Genomic DNA, 25,059 nt, shown 5'->3' with positions numbered 1-25,059 from the left:
TAACCAATAGATTGTGGTCAGAGTCCACATCTGCCCCTGGAAATGCCTTACAATTTAAAACCTGGTTCCTAAATCTCTGTCTTTTCATTATATAATCTATCTGATACCTTTTAGCATCTCCAGGCTTCTTCCATGTATACAATCTTCTTTTATGATTCTTGAACCAAGTGTTACCTATGATTAAGTTGTGCTCTGTGCAAAATTCCACCAGGCGGCTTCCTCTTGCGTTTCTTATCCCCAATCCATATTCACCTATTGTGTTTCCTTCTCTCCCTTTTCCTACTGATGTATTCCAGTCACCCGTGACTATTAAATTTTCATCTCCCTTCACTAGCTGAATAATTTCTTTTATTTCATCATACATTTCTTCAATTTCTTCGTCATCTGCAGAGCTAGTTGGCATGTAAACTTGTACTACTGTAGTAGGTGTGGGCTTCGTATCTATCTTGGCCACAATAATGCGTTCACTATGCTGATTGTAGTAGCTTATCCGCATTCCTATTTTCCTATTCATTATTAAACCGACTCCTGCATTACCCCTATTTGATTTTGTGTTTATAACCCTGTAGTCACCTGACCAGAAGTCTTGTTCCTCCTGCCACCGAACTTCACTTATTCCCACTATATCTAACTTTAACCTATCCATTTCCCTTTTTAAATTTTCTAACCTACCTGCCCGGTTAAGAGATCTGACATTCCACACTCCAATCCGTAGAACGCCAGTTTTCTTTCTCCTGACGACGACATCCTCTTGAGTAGTCCCCGCCCGGAGATCCGAATGGGGGACTATTTTACCTCCGGAATGTTTTACCCAAGAGGACGCCTTCGTCATGTAACCATACAGTAAAGCTGCATGCCCTCGGGAAAAATCAAAGAAGATATGGGGATAAAATTGTATGAAGAATTGAAGAGGATGACAATAGAGAGATGGACCTGGCTAAATCGACAAGGCATAGCTTTTAGTTTGTTATGATGATGATGATCATGACCATGATCATGATGAAGTGCAGTTGTTTCCATTGCCTTCTGCACCCTCATGTCGTGATCATTGCCAATTATTTTGCCTCTGTGGGCAGTATTACATCAGGCTCTACCCATTCCTCTGACCTCTTTGTCAAGACCATTGCGACCCCCCAAGGGGTTCCACAAATCTTTTTGTGGATACGTGCGTAGCGACCACGGGACCCCGAGCTAATGTGACCCTCCTTCCTTTCTGGGCTGCATATCTTCCTTATCTGTATCCCTCCCTGTCCCCCATCTTCGCCCCCACTCCCCTCACCTCTGGCTCTTTCCTTCCCTTTCTCCCCCTCTGGGAGTATGGTTTGTGCCTACATCCGGAGACGGACGCTCGTAAATGTAACGCATTCTTCGCCTTCCTTGCTTGTATGTCTTCATCCTTCCTTCGTCCTTCTCTTTTCCTTACCTCTTCTCTTTACCCTTTTCTCCACTGCGGCATTTGAGACCTCTCTTCTTTCCTTTCCCTTTCTTTGTTGTTCCCTTTCTCTTTCTTCCTCCCTGTGCGTGTCCGAAGGCCGATCCACACTTTTTCGTGCGTAGCCGGTGACGAGGTAACGCATAATTCCCCGCCCCGGGTAGACAGGTAGGACACGTACGTTCACAGTGTTAACGGCCAGGCCCAGGGAGGGGTGATTACCCAAGCTGATACCTTCCGAAAGTGCCGATTGGTCCCTCCGTCCGTTTCTCGGGAGGTGTGACCTGAGGTGTGAACAATCACCTAAGGCGGGGGTGCACTCAGAGAGGGCCCCCACAAGGGAGGAGTGCACCATCGGAGACACCGGTAATCATGGGGGATTCTTCTGCAATGGTTTCCTCTTCTTCCACTTTGTCTGCTCACAAGTGTAAGTTCACTGAGTCTCAGCCACAGACAGTTCTTCCATCATTGCCACAGTTCCTTGTTGTTTCTCGGTCTGACGAAGGTCACGACTTCTACATGGTCAACCCTTTCATTATTCAGAAAGGTGTTGACACAATTGCAGGTCCTGTAAAGTCTTGTTCCAGATTTCGGAATGGCACCTTGTTGTTAGAAACTGCTTACTTCACTTCTCCACACCTTCCCTGTCTGGGTTGGAGCACACCGCACTTTAAATTCCTCACGTGGAGTCGTTTATACACGCTCCCTCGACGGATTGTCTGACGAGGAAATTCAGCACTACCTGTCTGACCAGGGCGTAACAGCTGTTCATAGAGTTATGAAAAGGGTTGACATGAACATCGTTCCAACCCGTAATGTCTTTTTGACATTTGACAGAGTTCAACTCCCATCGAAAATAAAAGCGGGCTATGCGATAATTTCCGTTCGCCCCTACGTCCCAAACCCTACACGTTTGCTATCGGTGCCAGCGGTTCAATCACACCAACAAGTCCTGTTCCATCCCGGCCAAATGTGTTACGTGTGGCAAGGATGCCCATGAGGGTGCTTGTCCACCTCCATCCCCTCGTTGCATCAACTGTATGGGTGACCACGCTGCTTCCTCTCGAGATTGCCCCATTTTTTAAAGACGAAAAGCTCATTCAGGAAATCAGAGTGAAGGAAAAGGTGTCAACCTTTGCTGCTTGAAAATTATTTGCAATTCGAAAACCCACTGTGCCTCATACAGGAAAATACAGCACTGTCCTTGCCTCTCCTCGCCGAACAAAGGAGGTGGCCACACAGACTTGTGATTTCACCTTTAGTGACACGGTCGTCAGATCGGCCAGTGCAAAGATCGCCCGTTCAACCTCCCCACTTTCGCCTGCTCCATCTATGGCTCCCCCTTCATCGGGTTCTGACAAATCTCGATCCCAAAAGTCAGACACCCGGACTTCCAAAAAAGAGCAAACTCGTGAAGAATTTTTACGTACCCCAACTTCACAACCATTGGTTCCTCCTTCATCTAAACATCATGGTTCCAAGAAAGCTAATAAGAAACCCAGTTCCTCTTCTTCTCTGCCACAGCGTATCTCATCTACAGCACCACATGGCAGTAACCGCCCTCGGCCGTCTTCTGTGTCGCCAAGGCTGGCGGCCGATCAACCTGCCGATTGCTGGTGGCAGGAGCTGCTCCTGAACAACCTATGGATCAGGATCTTTTGCCTTCGGCTGAGTGCCATTCCACGCTGTCAGTCGCCAGCTCTGAGCAGTTGTCGAGTTGATGGCAACCTTGGCCACATTCTTCCATTTTCTGTCCACCCTATGTCCATTATCCATTGGAATATCCGTGGCATTCAAGCCATTCAGGATGAATTGACGATCCTCTTACGATCCTACTCGCCGGTCATCTTCTGTCTTCAGGAAACAAAGCTGCATCCCCACGACCGCTTTGTCTTCCCCCATTTTCAGTCAGTCCAATTTGATCTCTTCCTGTTGAAGGCACTCCAGCACATGGAGGACTCATGATTCTTCTCCATAATACTCTCCATTATCACCCAATCCCCTTAAACACTTCCTTCCAAGCAGTCGCTGTTTGTCTTTCCCTTTCTGGATACACCTTCTCTCTTTCTACTGTATACATTCCATCGTCCACATCAATGGCACGAGCTGATCTCCTTCATCTTCTCGGTCAGCTTCCACCCCCTATTTGCTGGTTGGGGACTTCAATGCCCACCATCTGCTTTGGGGATCTCCACATCCATGTCCATGTGGCTCACTATTGCTAGACGTCTGCCACCAAATGGATCGTGTTTGCCTCAATACTGGGGACCCTACATTTTTGTCTGCCTCCACGAGAACTTTCTTTCATTTGGACCTTTCGGTCGGTACTGTTCCGCTAGCTCGGCGCTTCGAATGGTTCGCCCTTGCTGATATACACTCGAGTGACCACTTTCCATGTGTCCTTCGACTGCAACCACAACTACCATATATGTGCCTGAGACACTGGAAGTTTGCCCAAGCCAATTGGACACTTTTTTCGTCTCTGGTGACATTCGATGACCGTCACTTTCCTAGCGTTGACGATGAGGTCACTCATATTAAAGACGTTATTCTTACAGCTGCGGAACGTTCAATACCACGCACCTCCGAATTGCCCCGGCGCCCGCCAGTTCCTTGGTGGAACGAGGCATGCCGTGACGCAATACGTGAGCGGCGATGTGCTCTTCGCATTTTCAGACACCATCCTACTTTGGCCAACTGTATCCGCTATAAGCAGTCTCGAGCACGATGCCATTGCGTCATCCACGATAGCAAGAAGGCAAGCTGGAAATTCTTTACTACCTCATTTAACACCTTCACTCCCTCCTCGGAAGTTTGGCATAGGATTCGATGGTTATCTGGCGCGCCTAGTTCCTCCCCGGTCTCTGGGCTCTCTGTCGCTCATGATACGTTAGTGGACCCCGTCGCAATTTCTAACTCATTGGGTCAACACTTTGCTGAGATTTCGAGCTCTTCAAATTACCCACCAGCATTTCTCTCGAAGAAACGTGCTTCGGAAGTGCAACCTCTTGCTTTCTCCTCTCAAATTCGTGAAAGCTATAATACTGTTTTCTCCATGTGGGAACTCCAACATGCACTCTCTCCTTCTCGCTACTCTGCGCCAGGACCGGGTGGTATCCACATCCAAATATTGCTGCATTTATCAACCCATAGTCTGCGTTACCCCCTTCGCCTTTATAATCGACTTTGGACCGACAGTACTTTTCCAGATGATGGCGGAAAGCTATTGTCGTCCCTGTTCCGAAACCTGGAAAGGACAAACATCTCCCATCTAGCTATTGCCCCATTTCTCTCGCCAGTAGTGCATGTAAGGTTTTGGAGCGTATGGTTAATTGCCGTTTAGCTTGGTGGCTGGAGTCCCGCAGTCTTTTAACACCTGCCCAATGCAGTTTCTGAAAACATCGTTCTGCAGTTGACCATGTTGTAGCTCTCTCCACTTATATCATGAACAATATTCTCCGGAAACGCCAAACAGTAGCAATATTTTTTGATCTGGAGAGAGCATACGATACCTGTTGGAGGACAGGCATCCTCTGCACACTGTTCTCTTGGGGCTTTTGAGGTCGGCTGCCCCTTTTTCTTTGCGAATTTATGGCAGAGTGCACATTTAGAGTGCGGATGAGCACCACTCTCTCTCGTACTTTCTCCCAAGAAACGGGGTACCCCAGGGCTCCGTGCTGCATGTTGTACTGTTTGCCATTGCCATAAATCCAATTATGGACTGTCTCCTCGATTTTGCGATCTACTACAGCTCTCAACGGACCAGCCTTCTTGAACGACGTCTTCAAGACTGTCTCAATCGCCTCCACTCTTGGAGGCTTCCGCTTTTCTCCCAGTGAGAACGTTTGTGTTAATTTTTGGCGTCGTATGGAGTTTCTTCCACCCTCCTTACATCTAGGACCTGTCAACCTTCCGTTTTTGGACGTCGCTAAATTCTTGGGTCTTCTGTTTGACAGAAAACTGTGCTGGTCCTCCCATGTTTCCTATCTTTTGGCTCGCTGTCTGCGATCCCTCAACACCCTCCGTGTCCGGAATGGTACCTCCTGGGGAGCGGACTGAGTGGTCCTTCTCTGCCTCTATCGCGCCTTAGTGCGCTCGAAATTGGACTATGCACGCATAGTTTACTCCTCTGCTCGGCCGTCTATTCTTCGGCATCTCGACTCTATCCACCACTGTGAATTACGTTTAGTGTCTTGAGATTTTTACACCAGCCCTGTGGAAAACCTTTATGCTGAGACTGCTGAACCTCCGCTGTCCAATCGTTGGGCAGTCCTACTTAGTCATTTTGCTAGCCATCTGTCTTCCATGCCTGCTAATCCGACCCATGCCATTTTTTTCGACGCCTCCTTGGATGTAGGGTATGCAGGCCGCCCTTCCTCCCTACTACCACCGGGAGTCCGCTTCCATCAACTGCTCCATTCTCTTTCCTTCCACTTTCCTAAAACCACCTTGTCAACTTGGGGTACAGCACCGCCTTGGCTCCGTCCCTGGATCTGCCTGCTCTGTGACCTTTGTCAATTTCCTAAGGATGGTGCCCCTTCACTTGTTTATCGTCGGGCATTTGCTGCTGTATGTGCACAAATGAAGGAAGCCACATTTATTTACACTGATGGCTCGAAAACATCGTTAGGTGTAGGGAGCGCCTATATTGTTCGTGACACCCCAAGTCGATTTCGGCTTCCTGACCAGTGTTCGGTTTATACTGCGGAGCTTTACGCTGTTCTCCAGGCTGTCCAATACATCCGCAGCCATCAGCTGATACAGTATGTTATCTGTTTAGATTCTCTCATCTCTCTCCTCAATCTCCAAGCTCTGTACCCTGTTCACCCTCTGATCCACTGGATTCAGGACTGCCTGCACTTGCTCCACTTGGGGAGCGTCTCGGTGGCGTTCCTCTGGATCCCACGACACATTGGTATCTGTGGAAATGAGGCGGCCGATATAGTGGCCAAGGCTGCAGTCTCTCTTCTTCGGCCAGCTATTCGATCGATTCCCTTCGCCGATCTATGGAGTGTTTTATGTCGTCGTGTTGTTCTTTTCTGGCATGCACATTGGTCGACACTTCCCCATAATAAATTGCGGGACATGAAAGCTCTTCCTTGTGCTTGGACCTCTTCCTCCCGAACGCGATGTCGGGAGGAGGTAATTTTAACCAGACTCCGGATAGGGCACTGTCTCTTTAGCCATCGACATCTTTCAAGTGGCAATCCTCCCCCACTCTGCCCCACTGCTCTCAGCTGTGGACGGTACGACACCTTTGAATTGAGTGCCCCTATTTTACTCTGTTACATGCCTGTCTACAGCTGTCGCCTGATATATCGTCCATTTTAGCAGATGACACGCGCTTGGCCGATCACGTTCTCAATTTTATTAATACCAGTAAGATGATATCAGTCATTTGAAGCTCTTTTTGGGGACAACCAACCCCTTTCTGTAGTGGATTTTTAAGCTTTCGTTCTGCTTTTAGTTTCTCCAATTTTTTGAGTTTCGTTCCCATTGCTGCTGGTTTCCTTTTTCGTTTTTTACCGTTTCCTAAGTCACAGACCGGGTACTAATGACCATAGCAGTTTTGCGCCCTAAAACCAAAACAAAAAAAAAGACCATTGCCAATAATTTTTTATAAAAATATCTAATAAGTAACTGGGATTGAATCCATGACCTTTTGGTTGGTAATCAAAGATGGTACCACCAGAGTTCAGTGACACTCCTAATGAGCACAAACTACAACAATGGTCTGCTTACAAGAAATCAATTACAAGAGCTTGTAGCAGTAGAAAATTTGTTTATTCATTATAACACTAGTGATCATGGTTTCCTGTGACATGGCATCAAATATAAAATTGTTTCTTAAGTTAATTAGTTTCATTAAAGTGGAAATATGGTACTCCAAGGTCAGAATTCCCGTCTTTTTAATGAGTGGAATCAGCAAGCTCAACTTGACTGATAAGCTCAGGCATAGCTCCCTATTTCATGCTGTAGTAAAGTTATCATTTTACACTAATGAGTTCAGCTTATTGCAGAAGAAAAGACTTGATAATGAATTTAAACAAGGCAAAGCATGATTTAAGTTTTGATAAATTTGGGTAGACACTACACAAGTACTTCACAGATACTTAAATGAAAAGTGAAAAATTACAACAAAAAAAATCATTGACGGGGGTACAATAAGTGCGGATTGGAAGTTCCAGCTTGATCTGTTTTAAGCAGTACATTTTAGTGCCTTAATTACAGTAATTTTTACTGTGGAAATTGTATCATATTTCCTTATGTGTAATGTATTAAATATCAAGTCAGATGTTGTTATGTTGGTTACTGTTGTAAAGTGTTTTTCTAAGAGAACCAAATTATTCTTCAGGTCTGAACATTGTGGTGATATGTATGAAAATAAGTCGCAGTTTGACGTTATTGCTGAGGTAAGGTTCTAATAAACTATATTTCATTTTTAATTTGTTCCTGTCGCTTATTTTTGTTAGGTATTTTGGAAGTGTCTAGAGTTCATGTTATCAGTGACACTATAGGAAACAATTGATTGGATTCTTTGTCAAGTGCTGTGTTTTACTAAGAAGGCATCTGAGAATGGAATATATGAAACTTTCATATCATTTAAAAGTGTACCAAAAATTGTTGATTTATTTTAATAACTGAAGTATTTATTCAAATATCATCTGGAAGTCATGAATATTTCCAGAACAACCAGAAAGGAAAATAAAAGGAAAGCTTAAGTATGAAGAAATGAAAGTTCGCTCATAATTCAATACTGAGAGAGAGATGCAAGATAAAATCTAGTAAGGAAATTAGTCTTTTGAATGAAATAGATTGTCAAACTGCATTTCAGACTGGTATTTAAATTGAGACTTTTGCATGTTATCGGAAAGTGCTCTACCAACTGAGCTATCGAAGCACAAATCATGACCTGTCATCACACCTTCAGTACTTCCAGTATCTCATCTCCAATCTAACGAACTCCATTTCAGCTCGCAGTTCGCTGCAGAGTGAAAATTCATTCTGGAAAGAGATGGTGTTTGCATTGAGGGAATTGATTACATATTTCAGAAAAGAAGGTAAGAATTTTTCATCCAGTCAGCTTCTCCAAACTATTTTCAGAAAGTGATCAAAGCCACAGATAAATTACATTTCAGTTGATTCATGTGCAGCATTCAGACATTGTGTATAAATACTGGTGGTGGTCAAATACCAGAAAGACTATGACAGAAGATAAAATTCAGTGAAATTTGCATACTTGCCAAGCAAGATCAGGGTGAGAGGGTACGAGGTTTTCTGCTATTTTATTGGCAAGGTTTACTAAAATGGAAACCATTTGACTGATAGGAAAATCCTATAGGAGGTTGACACAGAAATGAACAAGTGTACATAGTTGTAAACTTTGGTAAAGTAGAAGGCTCATTTTGAGAACTAGAACTTTTTTACTATGCATGAAGGTTTATTATGAAGCACGATCTGTCGTGGTTGTTATATATATTTGAATGAAGTATTCCTTATGGACTTTGTGCGGTGATGAGAATAGTAGTACTGCACTTGATGTCATTGCAAGTGTAGCAAAGAGACTGCTACACCATACATGACTCCAAGGAATATTTATGACTCTCAAATAGTATATAACAATAACATCGATAAATGTATTGAATATGTTTACTATAGCATTTTGTTTAATTGGTTTCACTGGATGTCAGTTTAACATATAGAGGCATTCTGTTGACTAATCTCTTGTTTGATTATAGTGAACTTGTAATAAAGCCCAATTGTAACTTCAACTTGTCAGAACACTGATTTAGGAGACACTGGTGTCAAATCAAATTCAATGATGATTTCATCTAGTTAGGAGTTCATTGTTACTACAGGTTAAGTATGCAATCTATTAGTACCACAACATGCATGTTTACCAATCTCTCCCAATGGAAGCCATGAATATATTTAAGAACTCAAACAACATGAACAGAGAAGATGGCTGTAGGTTTGTGGCATGCTGGCTGCCATCCATTGGAGCCCAACAGGCTGTGCATGTAACTTGAGATGTGAGCCTTATGGGTGAGAAGTCTTTGTTGTATATATGATGTCTTGCATGAGGAAAAACGTGCTCACAGTAATCCACATCCATTTTTCAATGACTGTCGATTATGGCTTATATCGAACGGCATAGTATGCAACTATGAAACAGCAAATCCTTTCTCCCTCAGGCATAGGAAACAATCATGTCTATGGTGGTCTAGACATGATGCCATGTCCAGTAAAGGGGCCATGACAAAATATAAGTGGTCCCTCTCTGATAGACTTCAGCAGGTTCTCCCTTAATAAACTCAAACGAAACGCAATTACAGTTGTGGCCAAAACATCAGTTTTGTCTTTCTTGTGACAGTTATTTCACAACAGAAGATGGGTCAACACTAGAAAAACTTTTATTTGAAATGTTTACTGAAAATAGAATCAGTATACATAAAATGAATGTATCTTAAGTGTTAAGGGATATCCCTGTTAAGTTGTGGTCTTGTGAAACTTTAAATTCAAATTTCAAAGTAAAAAAGAAAACAGATGTTATGTAAGAGTTAACAAGAGATGTTTCTTTTTGTAACTGCATAATCTGAACATGCTATTTATACAGGTGGTGAAAAGAAGAGAAACACATTCCAAATACTGATTTAGCAGTGACACAGAATGGAGATCGGACAAAGGCCTTCTATATATGATGAACCCAAATGCAGCCAAAATTTTGTGGGCTATTCAGGGGAATCTTCTGAATATTTTGGTACAAGGAGCCTGTGGTCTTCAGTCTCTCATTACAGACTAATTAAGATTTCATTTGATTTCTTATTCCCATTTATTTTTGTACCTGTTTTGCACTTAAAATAACTACAAAACAGTCTTTTGTTTGGAAAGAAACTTGTTTCATTCACTCATAGTAGTTGATGTTGACAACAGTAATGCAAACTTCACTCTTTGCCCTCAAGCTTCTGTACTACTCAGTCCTCTCTCGGGTTTGTTTTTCTAGTAATGTTTGTTGTATGTTAACAGTAATACTTAGTTTTATGGGTAGGTTTACTGGTGAAGAGTTGGCCATTATACACCTTGTCAATGGGTTCACTGAATGCAGGGGAATATTGACACATTGTCACTATGCTGAGCTGTTCCCGCAATAGCAGAAACCACATCACAACACAATTTTTCATCTGTTGGTTTTGCCATACTCCGTGTTTTGTGTTGTATATTTTGGCGATTGTGTATTACAGGCTCTTTCACTTGTATAGATACTTTCACATAAATGAATGTAATTGCCATAACAAACCAGATAAATCATAATTACACAATTACTTTTTTAATGACATACTGGAGACGGTGGGTCCCTTATACTGAAATGCTGAGAAAATATCTCTGAATAACCTACAAAATATTAACAGTGGAGATTGTTCACCCTATATAGTCATTAAATGACTGAAAGAGACCCTGTTGTGAGTCTCCATTTGGCCAGCTATTCTCATTGTTCAGTATCCATTATTGTTGGCTTTAGAATGTGACTGCCCAAAGTTAGTCTGCATGGGAACATGAGAGCAATCATCCTTGTTGTCAAGGGTCCTGGGACAGTAGAAGGTGTTGGTGTGCTGGGTTAGCGAGGTGCGTGTAACCACATTCCATAGGTAACAAATTTTTATTTATCAGAGTGAACAAATGTGCACTTAAGTGAATACCCAGTCAAGAGGTGAGCCCCAAAAACTACCATTTTATTATGACCATTATTATAACAACCCCCCTAATATACACTCATTTAAACAATACAAAGCAGCCATTTCAACAATTTCTTAAACAAGGTCAAGACAAGAACAAAACCAAAAGAAATATCATGATGTCCATATGCCCTTAAAACAAGAACAACACTTCCTTATAGTTTATCAAGTTGACAGTTGCAACAAATGCATTTCGAACTGCTCCAACAAGGAGTGTGATAGAAGGTCAAGGAAAACTTGCAGTAATCCAAATGCACCTTAACAGTAAATGATAAAAACTGGTAAATGTTAGTGAACTGACATACAAGCATGGCCAACTAATTGGCCACATAAAACAACATGAGTCTCTTAAAGTCAACTAATGAGAAATAGGTGCAGTCCGTAGTGTGGATATTCACTTTGTATGATCAAATAATGATGCCAGTAGCCATTGTACATATTTCTACCAACCTAAACATTGCATATAGATAAGTCAAAACAGAGCAGACCAATGTTCTGACATCATATAATGGCTGGACGATTCGTTAATGAATCCCAATTCTCTTTGGATTGACACACCCGGCAAGATGTGCGCATACAGTCCAAGTTGTCTCACCAATGTTAATTTTCTGGATGCTACACCAAATTGAGACCACACAAGAAGGCAGCAGTGCTGAAGTGGCCACGGAACACTCTCGCGATAGGTGCGGATGACATAGACACTTCACTGTCAGCGCACAGTGGCTAAAGTGGTGCAGTTGTACGACCGCTCAAATCGGGCATGATGGAATTGAACCATCACAGCTCTGGTCGAACACGTCTGAGTATCATTGCATTATGCACCAAGCACACCATAAGCCCTTCACATCTTGCCATCCAAGAACAAGTAGTGGTCTCCCTGCAACATATTGTGTTGCCCCACACCATTGGTCAGAGACTAGCAGCAGCCAGATTAGGGAATTGGGTAGGATGCTGCTAACACTACAGCACAAACAGCTGTATTTGGAGTGGTGGCATGATCATAAAAATGAACTGCTGATGAATGGCACCTCATTGTGTTTCTACCAACCTAAACATTGCATATAGATAAGTCAAAGCAGAGCAGACCAATGTTCTGACATCAAATAATGGCTGGACGATTCGTTAATGAATCCCAATTCTCTTTGGATTGACACACCCGGCAAGATGTGTGCATACAGTCCAAGTTGTCTCACCAATGTTAATCTTGCCATCCAAGAACAAGTAGTGGTCTCCCTGCAACATATTGTGTTGCCCCACACCATTGGTCAGAGACTAGCAGCAGCCAGATTAGGGAATTGGGTAGGATGCTGCTAACACTACAGCACAAACAGCTGTATTTGGAGTGGTGGCATGATCATAAAAATGAACTGCTGATGAATGGCACCTCATTGTGTTCAGCAATGAGTAATCTATCTTTGGTGAGTATGGTGGTGGTACGGTGGTGACCTGGGAAGTGGTTCCAGGCATCCTGCATGATCATGTGTTACCACTCATGCAACATTATCATGGTGCCATTTTCCAACTGAACAGTGCTCGCCCACCCGAGATAAGTTTCTTTATGAGCTGTTCATGTGATGTTGAGGTGCTTCCATGGTCAACAAGATCTGCAGATATGTTCCAGAAATAACATTTGGGACATAAATTCTATCCATGTGCCAGTATCCATAATATTAAGGACCAGTTACAACGATTGTGGGCCAACTTGCCTTAGGAGAGGTTACCATGACTTTATGACATTCTTCCCATCTGAATTACTGCATGCATCCAAGACAGAGGGAGTGCATCATTGTATTGATAAGTGGGTTCTTATTGCCAAGTTCTTCGTAAATTTGACTCTATTTTCTAATCACTACAGTAACATTATATACTCGCTCAACACATGAAGTTTCACTTTGTCACCTCCTTCCCTTTTGGATGCTTTAAGTTTTTGTCAAGTGGTGTAGATTTCCACATATAACATCAGTTTCCTCTTTTTGAGTAATGCAATATCAGCTTTGGTCACTCATTGTTCACTATAGAAGTCATGGGCTGCATATTTTCTAGTATTTCAGATCAGAATGTCCTGTTTTATAAATGATTGATATGTCTTTGATATAAATTGAATTTTGCTTTACAGGTTGAAAACATTACTGATGTGAAGGCTAAGCAGTCATTGTCATACTTGATATCCTTTGTTACAGCAATTTCCGAAAAGGAACATTCGGTATGTCACTCTTCTTATAATGTACATTCATGTAATGAGTTGATTTAACATAAAGCTAATACATACATTTATTCATTTGTTTCAGTTTTGTAAAATTTCTAAGCAGTGCATTGTACATCCAAGGGAAGCGTGAGTATTCAGTTGCTGTAATTTTTAGATGCATATTTTTCAATGGTTTAATTTTGAAATCTACATTAATAGTGGTACGTATTTCAATGATCATACTGTAAGATTAGGATGGATTTTATCTAAGGCTATGATTGAATCTAGAGGTGAAAATAGTTTTTGCTACTGCATTGCCATGACCGTGGACATTGGTGATGATAGTTATCCTGTCAGTTCAAGCTTAAGTCCCTTATTTATTCTCATTAACAGAGCAAAGTGTTGATATCATGTCTCATTTCCTTTATTGGTTTTGTACTTGTGTGTCAGCAAACAACAGTGTAAATTATGAGTTCGTGGTTAACTGTCATTATTCATCTTCACTTGCCACTTACTGTTGCAATTTTGTGTATGGATAAGGGCAATACTGAACTTCATTATCCTATGATGTCAAATTTGGTTTGTACTTGGAAGCAGAAACACTAGTGGTATCTGAACCTGCATCTTTCTTCTGATTCCATCCACATGAGGAGTCAGCAGATAAAATGGTGAACACACATCTAGTGAGCTCATAAACTGGTGAAGAAGAGGGTTCTTACTACGCAGCCTTTTCCATATGGTTCCACAATTTCTTGTAATATGGAAAAAGTCCCTATCCTTAAATCCACCAATATGGTGTAAATTAGTTATTAAATTGAAACTTCCTGGCAGATTAAAACTGTGTGCCCGACCGAGACTCAAACTCGGGACCTTTGCCTTTCGTGGGCAAGTGCTCTACCAACTGAGCTACCGAAGCACGACTCACGTCCGGTACTCACAGCTTTACTTCTGCCAGTATCCGTCTCCTACCTTCCAAACTCTACAGAAGCTCTTCTGCGAACCTTGCAGAACTAGCTCTCCTGAAAGAAAGGATATTGCGGAGACATGGCTTAGCCACAGCCTGGGGGATGTTTCCAGAATGATATTTTCACTCTGCAGCGGAGTGTGCGCTGATATGAAACTTCCTGGCAGATTAAAACTGTGTGCCCGACCGAGACTCGAACTCGGGACCTTTGCCTTTCGCGGGCAAGTGCTCTACCAACTGAGCTACCGAAGCACGACTCATATCCGGTACTCACAGCTTTACTTCTGCCAGTATCCGTCTCCTACCTTCCAAACTTTACAGAAGCTCTTCTTTCAGGAGAGCTAGTTCTGCAAGGTTCGCAGAAGAGCTTATGTAAAGTTTGGAAGGTAGCAGACGGGGACTGGCAGAAGTAAAGCTGTGAGTACCGGCAGTGAGTTGTGCTTCGGTAGCTCAGTTGGTAGAGCACTTGCCCGCGAAAGGCAAAGGTCCCGAGTTTGAGTCTTGGTCGGGCACACAGTTTTAATCTGCCAGGAAGTTTCATATCAGCGCACACTCCGCTGCAGAGTGAAAATCTCATTCTGGAGTTATTAAATTGTCTGCTGCTATGTTGGCAGATAAGGAACATGTAGTTTACCATTAGGCACCAATGCAAAGTGATATCTCATAGTCGCCCCTCCCAATCACTGTTGCTAGAGGTGGTGGTGATTGTTGGGATGTTTAAGGGGGACTAAACAGCTAAGGTCATCAGTCCCCCAGCACTGTTGCTAGACACTGAATTGTTAAGTTGCAGAAATCAAACTGTTAAGCTGCCAAAATCATACTGTTAAGATGCAGAAATCATACCCCAACTATCATTCAATTGTTTTATAAACTACATAGATTGCAGGACTTGCCACTCACATATCAGATAATCAGTGGGAACCATATACAATTTAAAAACTCGAAATGGTTCTATTCATATATGTGGGGATTTTAAGACCAAATTAAATATGTAACTGAATATCAACCTCTTTTCAATATTGCACGTTGAGGAGATGCGGACAAAATCAAGCTGGGGACTAGTACTGTTCGCCCCAAATTTGATCTTATGGATGAATATTCACAACTCTCTACAGATACTGAACTGATACTGCTCTTTCTTAATACAGTCTTTGGATTAGAATAGTATAATTACTTCCTATTTGGAGTGGCTAGTGTGCCCCCTATATTTCAGAGGTTTCTCAAGCAACTGATTCAAAGCAGACCCAACAGTGATAATTATCTGAATGATATTATCTTACTGAAGTCTGAAGTCTGATTGGAACATATGGCTAACGTCCCAGCATTGTTCAGCCACCTACAAAATAATAAATTGTGGTCCTTCCGCAGTAAGTATATCTTTTCCAGCTGGACGTTAAGCATTTATAGCACATCCTGAATGATAAGGGTTTCAGCCACAGAATGAAAAAGTAAGAGTGTTTTGTGTCAATATACAGTACTAAGGAACCTAAGAGAAGTACAGTCTTACATGGTAAAGTAAATTACACTAAATTTATACCACAGATATCTCAGATTGTGCACCTCCTAAATCAGCAACACTGGAAGGAGATCAAATTTGTGTGGTTCCATGCATGCTAGCAAGCAACTAAAAAAGTGTCTGCAGTCAACCTCATGCTGAGAGTGTTTTATATTAATGAACAGCACCTCCCCATTCTCCAGCTACTGCCCTTTGATACCCTTTTCCAAATTTTCTTTTCTTTTCATAATTCCATGTCGATGTAAAAGCATCTTCAAATATTTTCATGAAAACTATAGGAAGTATTTCCCCTTCAGACATGGAACACGGGTGTTTATTGGATAGATGACTTCCACTTTCTAGACAAAATTCCTTCCACTGCCTTTTATCATTCCCTATCATTCTGGATGAGAGCACAGTACTTTCAACTCACCCTTGTCTTCAGATTCAAAAGCCAGCCACGGTGGTCGAGCGGTTCTAGGCACTTCAGATTGCAGATTGTTCGCCATGATTGTGTCGCCATGGGGAGTCCTTTGTCCCGCCCCTGGTGGCAAATCTTTTTATGGAAGATTTTGAAAAGAGAGCTCTCAACTCTGCCACTTTTAAATCAACAGTGTTTTGGCGTTACGTAGATGACACCTTTGTAGTATGGCCTCATGGTGTTGACAGTCTCCAGGAATTTTTACATCATATGAATTCCATACATGAAAATATTAGACTCACTATGGAAACTGAAAAAGATGGTTGTTTGCCATTTTTAGATGTTCTGGTACGGCACAAGAATGATGGCACACTTGGTCATTCAGTGTATAGGAAACCGACCCATACAGATTTGTATCGGCAAGCCACCAGTTGCCACCATCCTGCACAAACAATGGGTGTCCTTAAAACTTTAATCCACCATGCCCATACTATTTCTGACATCGACTGTCTTCAAGCGGAACTGAAACGCCTGCGAAAAGTATTCCTGATGAATGGCTTTTCAACTAAGCAAGTGAACAGAGCTATGCAGTCCTACAAACATCGCAACAAGGAAGAAGAAGAAGAGGTCTTCAGGTCAACGGCTTATCTACCTTTTATTGGGAACATCTCGTCACAGATAGGTAGAATATTGAGGAAACATCAAGTTAGTGATCTTTCGCCCTCCTCTGAAATATCATCACTGGTGGGATCAGTTAAGGATGACATGAGCCTACGTAAATAAAGTGTCTACAAGATTCCGTGTGATTGCGGCAGGTCATATATAGGGCAGACAACAAGAATGGTGCAGGAACGTATTGTGGAACACCGTCGGCATACTCGCCTTCTACAACCCACAATGTTCGCAATCGCTGAACATTGTATTTTTACTGGCCACTCTATGAATTACAATGATACAAAAATTGTGGCTCAAACATCAAATTTCTGGTGTTCAATTATAAATGAATCCATATAAATAAAATTATCAGACAGCAAGGCTCTTATCAATCGAGATAGTTAAATTCCACTTGGATTCCTGTTGTAGAGAAAGTTCGTAGTCAACGTAGTTATCGGTATAAAGATGAAGATCGATCTGATATCGAAATGCCAAGTTTTCATCGCGGAGGGCGCCAGGCGCAGCGCGCGGAGTTGTGAATGCGCACGCAAACAGTACATGTGCAGTGCATGCGCATTGCAGCCCCCTTTGGCTTGAAATAGCAGAGCTCAGCGCGTATTCGCCAGTACTCCTACAGCTGTACTCACCTGAAGATGGTCAAAAGACTTCGTGCTGAAATATCGTGGCAAGATGTTACTGACTTACGGCAATTCTCCCATGTTTTTATCGAACTATAATTGGCTTGTTTATGCTGAGACTTCTTTCATGATGTGGTCTGCTTCACCTTGAGATAATGATTTTTAAGTTCTATTTGCTTTACTTTTTATTGAGTTACACTGATGTAATAACTGAACATTCTTCTACATTAAGAAACCAATTACACTTTTTGAGTCCATAGCCATTTTAACTAAATTAAAATCTGGCCTTATAACAAACTTTGATGCGAATTTCAGCTATTCCCTTAAGTATAGTGAAACAGTCCGTACCTATTAGGTCAAAATCATTTTGGACTACAGTCTTCATTCTATGGTGGTCCCTAGCACAGTTTTGCCCAGCTTCCAACTCTTAATTGCAAATCCATGAGAGCTGATATGTACTTTGTTGATCGGTACCTTAGTTTTATCATCAAGTATGCCTGCTCTAAAAGTGTTGTCAACAAATATTTCCTTAACAAAAATAGCAACTCTTAATTAAGAATTTCTCTCACTACTTTTTAACCAAAATAAACAATAATTGCATAACTCTTCATACTTTGTACTGTCAAAATGCTCTTTAGTACTACCATGCAAACTGTTCGGTAACACTGTTCCTCATTACCTATCTATCAGTCCTGTTATGTTGTTAGTCCAATAATTTGTGGTCTTTGGTGACTGACCACCATAATGTCTCAAAATTCTGTTTCTTCAAGGTGTATGAGCATTTGTCTGCCTTCTGTGATAAGTTGTGCATAGACCAAATTCCTATCTGTCAATAGAAGCTGAAGTTGTTCTTTCTAAACAGCTTTTGAATACCATGACTTGTTACTAATCTTTTTAAAAATAATTGCACATTGTAAGTGTGAAGAGGATGACATTATCAGGAGAAAGGAAACTGGCGTTCTACGAATCGGAGCGTGAAATGTCAGATCCCTTAATCGGACAGGTAGGTTAGAAAATTTAAAAAGGGAAATGGATAGGTTAAAGTTAGATATAGTGGGAATAAGTGAAGTTCGGTGGCAGGAGGAACAAGACTTCTGGTCAGGTGACTACAGGGTTATAAACACAAAATCAAAGAGGGGTAATGCAGGAGTAGGTTTAATAATGAATAAAATAGGAGTGCGGGTAAACTACTACAAACAGCATAGTGAACGCATTATTGTGGCCAAGATAGACACAAAGCCCATGCCTACTACAGTAGTACAAGTTTATATGCCAACTAGCTCTGCAGATGATGAAGAAATTGATGAAATGTGTGATGAAATAAAAGAAAATATTCAGATAATGAAGGGAGATGAAAATTTAATAGTCATGGGTGACTGGAATTTGTCAGTAGGAAAAGGGAGAGAAGGAAACATAGTAGGTGGATATGGATTGGGGCTAAGAAATGAAAGAGGAAGCCGCCTGGTAGAATTTTGCACAGAGCACAACTTAATCATAGCTAACACTTGGTTTAAGAATAATGAAAGAAGGTTGTATACATGGAAGAGCCCTGGAGATGCTAAAAGGTATCAGATAGATTATATAATGGTAAGACAAAGATTTAGGAACCAGGTTTTAAATTGTAAGACATTTCCAGGGGAAGATGTGGACTCTGACCACAATCTATTGGTTATGAACTGTAGATTAAAACTGAAGAAACTGGAAAAAGGGGGGGAATTTAGGGAGATGGGACCTGGATAAACTGACTACACCAGAGGTTGTACAGAGTTTCAGGGAGAGCATAAGGGAACAATTGACAGGAATGGAGGAAAGAAATACAGTAGAAGAAGAATGGGTAGCTTTGAGGGATGAAGTAGTGAAGGCAGCAGAGGATCAAGTCGGTAAAAAGACGAGGGCTAGTAAAAATCCTTGGGTAACAGAAGAAATATTGAATTTAATTGATGAAATGAGAAAATATAAAAATGCAGTAAATGAAGCAGGCAAAAAGGAATACAAACGTCTCAAAAATGAGATCGACAGGAAGCGCAAAATGGCTAAGCAGGGATGGCTAGAGGAGAAATGTAAGGATGTAGAGGCTTATCTCACTAGGGGTAAGATAGATACTGCCTACGGAAAAATTAAACATACCTTTGGAGAAAAGAGAGCCACTTGTATGAATATCGAGAGCTCAGATGGAAACCCAGTTCTAAGCAAAGAAGCGAAAGCAGAAAGGTGAGCAAAGAATGGAAAGCAGAAAGGTAGAAGGCGTATATAGAGGGTCTATACACGGGCGATGTTTTTAAGGACAATATTATGGAAATGGAAGAGGATGTAGATGAAGATGAAATGGGAGATATGATCCTGCTTGAAAAGTTTGACAGAGCAGTGAAAGACCTGATTCGAAACAAGGCCCCCGGAGTAGATAACATTCCATTGGAACTACTGACGGCCTGGGGAGAGCCAGTCCTGACAAAACTCTACCATCTGGTGAGCAAGATGTATGAGACAGGCGAAATACCCTCAGACTTCAAGAAGATTATAACAATTCCAATCCCAAAGAAAGCAGGTGTTCACAGATGTGAAAATTACCGAACTATCAGTTTCATAAGCCACAGCTGCAAAATACGAACACGAATTCTTCACAGATGAATGGAAAAAACTAGTAGAAGCTGACCTCGGGGAAGATCAGTTTGGATTCCGTAGAAATACAGGAACACATTAGGCAATACTGACCTTACGACTTTTCTTAGAAGAAAAATTCAGAAAAGGCAAACCTATGTTTCTAACATTTGTTGACTTAGAGTAAGCTTTTGACAATGTTGACTGGAATACTCTCTTTCAAATTCTAAAGGTGGCAGGGGTAAAATATAGGGAGCGAAAGGCTATTTACAATTTGTACAGAAAGCAGATGGCAGTCATACGAGTCGAGGGGTATGAAAGGGAAGCAGTGGTCTGGAAGGGAGTGAGGCAGGGTTGTAGCATAGCCCCAGTGTTATTCAATCTGTATATTGAGCAAGCAATAAAGGAAACAAAAGAAAAGTTCAGAGTAGGAATTAAAATGCATGGAGAAGAAATAAATACTTTGAGGTTCGCCGATGACATTGTAATTCTGTCGGAGACAGCAAAGGACTTGGAAGAGCAGTTGAACGGAACGGACAGTGTCTTGAAAGGAGGGTATAAAATGAACATCAACAAAAGCAAAACTAGGATAATGGAATGTAGTCGAATTAAGTCATGTGGTGCTGAGGGAATTAGATTAGGAAATGAGGCACTTATAGTATTAAAGCAGTAAAATAACTGATGATGTTCGAAGTAGAAAGGATATAAAATGTAGACTGGCAATGGCAAGGAAAGCGTTTCTGAAGAAGAAAATCTGTTAACATCGAGTATAGATTTAAGTGTCAGGAAATGGAGTGTAGCCATGTATGGAAGTGAAACATGGATGATAAATAGTTTGGACAAGAAGAGAATAGAAGCTTTCGAAATGAGGTGCTACAGAAGAATGCTGAGGATTAGATGGGTAGATCACATAACTAATGAGGAAGTATTGAATAGGACTGGGGAGAAGAGAAGTTTGTGGCACAACTTGACCAGAAGAAGGGATCGGTTGTTAGAACATGTTCTGAGGCATCAAGGGATCACCAATTTAGTATTGGAGGGCAGCGTGGAGGGTAAAAATCGTAGAGGGAGACCAAGAGTTGAATAAACTAAGCAGATCCAGAAGGATGTAGGTTGCAGTATGTACTGGGAGATGAAGAAGCTTGCATAGGATAGAGTAGCATGGAGAGCTGCATCAAACCAGTCTCAGGACTGAAGACCACAACGACAAGTGTGAAGCATGTTAGGCATTACATTTTCCTGTAATTGCTTAATTTGCATGGTGAATTTGCAGTGTCCTAGTCAGTGTAGTTAAAAAATACTGTAGCCATTGTAAAAGACACTGAGACATAGGAAAAGTACTACAAAATTGGTTATGAGGCTCCTTGGTAACATTACTGTGAGCTAAAATATATTTTGAATTTTTTTAATGGTTTTAGAATTATTAGGTGACAAATTTAACAGAAACGATAAAGGATAATGACTTCATGACAACATTTTAAATACCTGATACAAATGTAAAATTTCATTGTTAGGCTTTTTCTTATTAAGAAGATAGAATAGGTGATGTAGTTTGTCAATTTTAATGTTAATTTCAGAAAAAGAAATATTGAGTCTCAGTGTTCACTTTGTGTTTCTTGCAAACAGCAGGTTCAACTTGATAGTTGCCTTAAAGGAGAGAAGCTTGTGAGAAAATTACAGTGCATTCTATGCCTATACAGAGATTGGAAAATTTTAGAGGCATTCTGAAACAGAGAGAGATTACTAACAGACATTTTTGCTGGAACAAAATCTTTTTGTGTGTAGCTGTTTTATAGTTCTCTTAACATACTTATATAAAATATTTTGACATTTCTTTTTAGATTTTTGCAGTGACGTTATGCTTTTAAATATTTCTATTACTATTATTGCACTGTGTGATGGTTTGTCATTCCATTTATGTTTTGCAAACTCTTTTATTTCTTCTTTGATTGCTTAATCACCTTGTTGCAGTTTCACCCAGAGTGATCCTATAGTCACCAGGTTGTCAGTTATGGAGCAAACTGCACGAATTGCTGTCACTGAAAGAAGCACACAAGTAGATGCTGACTCTGTTTCCACAAAGGTGTCGACTATAGATCGGACTTTACAAATCTCTGCCAGTGCAAAATACACACAGACTGATCCTGTGGTCACAGAATTGTCAATGGGGGATCAAACTGTGCAGATCAATTGCAGTGAGAATTGCACACACACAAAGGCCAATCTTAAGATGACAAAAGTGATGACAATGGATCAAACTACACAAACCTCCAGTTGTGAAATCATCGCACTGGTGCACTCGGGTAATAAGAATTTCTCTTTTGCTGTGGTGTAATAATAACCATTATATTGTAGTTTTTCAGGGAAGTGTCACCAGGTGCTAAATAAAAAGTTGTTGTGCAAATGAGCTATCAGTCATTTTATGGGTTCCAAACTTGCATATGCATTGTTTTGGGTATACTTGGTGAAGAAGCGAGTTACTCTTACAGGAAAGAACAATAAGTTTTATTACATTAATCTCTTGTTTGAGTAAACTGGAATTTGATGGAAGTTAGTCTGAGCATTGGTTTCATGAATGTGTGTTGATAAACTGTTTATAATCATTCAATTTTGTGATGTATTTTCCAGAGCTTTTGTTTACTTTGCTGTAGCATATTAATCTCAGCTATGCTTCTAAGCTCACCAGGTAAAATACTAGTTATCCAATAAAAAATGAACTGGTCTCTTTGGAATTCTGTAGATGGTGTAGAACTGGTACCAGACAGCCGTGTGAGTTCCACTTCTGACAAAAGCCATGACAGTGAAATGGTATGTTTGTGCCAGTGGCAGCTATGGAGTCATTATAGCAAAATGGCCCAACATGGAGAAGTGACATAGTGGCAGAAAATAGTTGTATTTGGATGTGCTCATGCCCACACTGTTAGTTGCTCTGTTTTTGATGTATCACTGCAGGCTCTTCAACGCATGTACAAGGAATGATGTACCATTCACTGCCATGTAACACAGCATAGGAACAGTAGCCGTAAAAAGACCTTGACAAGGACCGGAGAAGGCAATCACACCTTTTCAATGACAATTTGTGTCAGATCCTACAAGAATTGCTGCCATCAGTGAATATATTGCAACTACTTCTGATTGAGCATTGAGAACGAAACTGCATACAATAGTTACTTGGAGTAGAATATCTCATGAAAGGTCATTGCTCACAGTAGTATATAAAGCTGCAAATCTTTAACAGGCCAAACAACACAGAATCTGGATGTTATCTGAAGGGACATATGCTTTGTGGTCTGACAAGTTGCGATTGCACAATGTTTTAATTGATGCAAACCTATGGCCCACTTATATGTTCAGACTGCAGTGTGTGTGTATGTGTGGGGGGGGGGGGGGGGGGATGTAGTTCGTGTCAGATATGGTTCAGTGATGGTTTGAGGATGTTTTTGTACCATTACTTGGGCCTTGTCATTCAGGTTACTGTGTCAACATGAATAAAGAAAAGGTGCCCATTGATTGTCACGGGAACAGATGTATCACTTGGAACTTGTGACTAAAATTACCAGGAGCATTCTATAGAGAAGCTGTTGTACTAAGACTAACGTTTTGGTCGATGGCTGCTAAGCACACAGATACTGAGGATGGCGAGACACCTGCACAACTCCTACCACAGTTGGTCTCCAGCAAAGAACTGCAGCTGAATGATGTGCTGTGAACGCCACTTTCTTTTTCACCTCACCGCAGTGTTCTGCTGTCAGAATGAGTGTCCCATAGCAAACCTGACTGGGGTAGTGGTTTACAATCTGTTCCAGCCCTTGACAGCCCAGCCTCTCAACTCTAGAACTGGAGAGACTGAAGTAGCACCAGTTCCATGAAAGTGGGTATTGTTGCACAATGAGGTAGCATTAACTAGATTTAAAAGTAATGGCTCAGTACCTCTACAGAATTTCACCACCTTGCAAATTATTAGCAATAATTAATCTGCAGTCTGGGAAATTTCTCCACTCCACCAATTGATAGTTATGTATTCAGGCAAGCCATTGGTAGTCTCAGGTTGCCAGGGGAAATTGATGTAATTTATTTACCTATAAATTAATTTTATTGAATTTGAATTCATAACTTGATCAATCTGTAACCGATTTATAATTGCACAAGCAAACTGAATTTTTGATTGGTTATGTATATTAAATTTAATTAGCAACTCTCTCTTTGTTAGGAGAGTGGTAAAGGCCACAGTAATGGCCTCTCCATGCCTCTTGTATGTCAGATAAAAGTTCTGACTTCCAGGCTTCTAAGCCATCAGATGTAATTTTTTTTAACATTCTCCTTAAACGCCTATCGGAAAATTAGAGTTCCTTACAAGCTCTTCCTGCAGATTCCAAAAATCTGTGCAACAAGATACAGATTTTCTTCAGTAGTTACTAATTTTTGGGCAGCTATTACGTGGCGAGTCTGTTACGAACCTGTCAGCTCAAAACTTTGATTTAATTTGTGGATAGCTTGCCTGCATGGTGGCTTTGTACGTGGGAACTTTTCAGCAAAAGATAATCTTACTTCTTCATAACATCAATGAAATTTTCACCACATCTGTAAAGCGCACATGTGCTGTTCTGTATGCAATTTTCTGTGCGTAATGATATTTTTCACACTTTTAGTGGAAGCACAAATGACGCCAAGGTTCATATCATTTTTGTCGCCATTCCTTACACAAATTTCTCAGTGCACAGTTTTCACAATTTTTATGGGTAGAACTTAATTACTTACCTAAAATTTGAGTGTGAGCAGAGAAGTACAGTGATTGATTGATTTATGTCATATGCTCATTGGATGAAGTCTATCATTGTTTCCTTATTCTCACACTTAATAATTTGTAATTTTAGTAGTATAACTCTGTAGCAGCCTCCTTGGCATCTTAAGTCTCCAATTGTTTGGATTACGACCTTT

At 41.1% G+C, this 25,059-nt stretch overlaps 1 protein-coding gene across 1 annotated transcript in view; it reads left to right on the top strand.

Moving 5' to 3' along the window:
* The window catches only part of LOC126336317 (uncharacterized), a 176,573-nt gene that overhangs the window by 73,040 nt on the left and 78,474 nt on the right, over nt 1-25,059 (top strand). Inside the window, exons 6-9 of the mRNA XM_049999878.1 lie at nt 7,788-7,845; nt 13,283-13,369; nt 13,455-13,498; nt 22,093-22,424. Of these exons, the coding sequence (XP_049855835.1) occupies nt 7,788-7,845; nt 13,283-13,369; nt 13,455-13,498; nt 22,093-22,424 (521 nt within the window). The remainder of the gene's footprint in view (nt 1-7,787; nt 7,846-13,282; nt 13,370-13,454; nt 13,499-22,092; nt 22,425-25,059) is intronic.

Source organism: Schistocerca gregaria, chromosome 2 (genome assembly GCF_023897955.1).
Source record: "Schistocerca gregaria isolate iqSchGreg1 chromosome 2, iqSchGreg1.2, whole genome shotgun sequence".
Lineage (NCBI taxonomy): Eukaryota > Metazoa > Arthropoda > Insecta > Orthoptera > Acrididae > Schistocerca > Schistocerca gregaria.
This window is presented reverse-complemented; position numbering and strand designations above follow the sequence as displayed.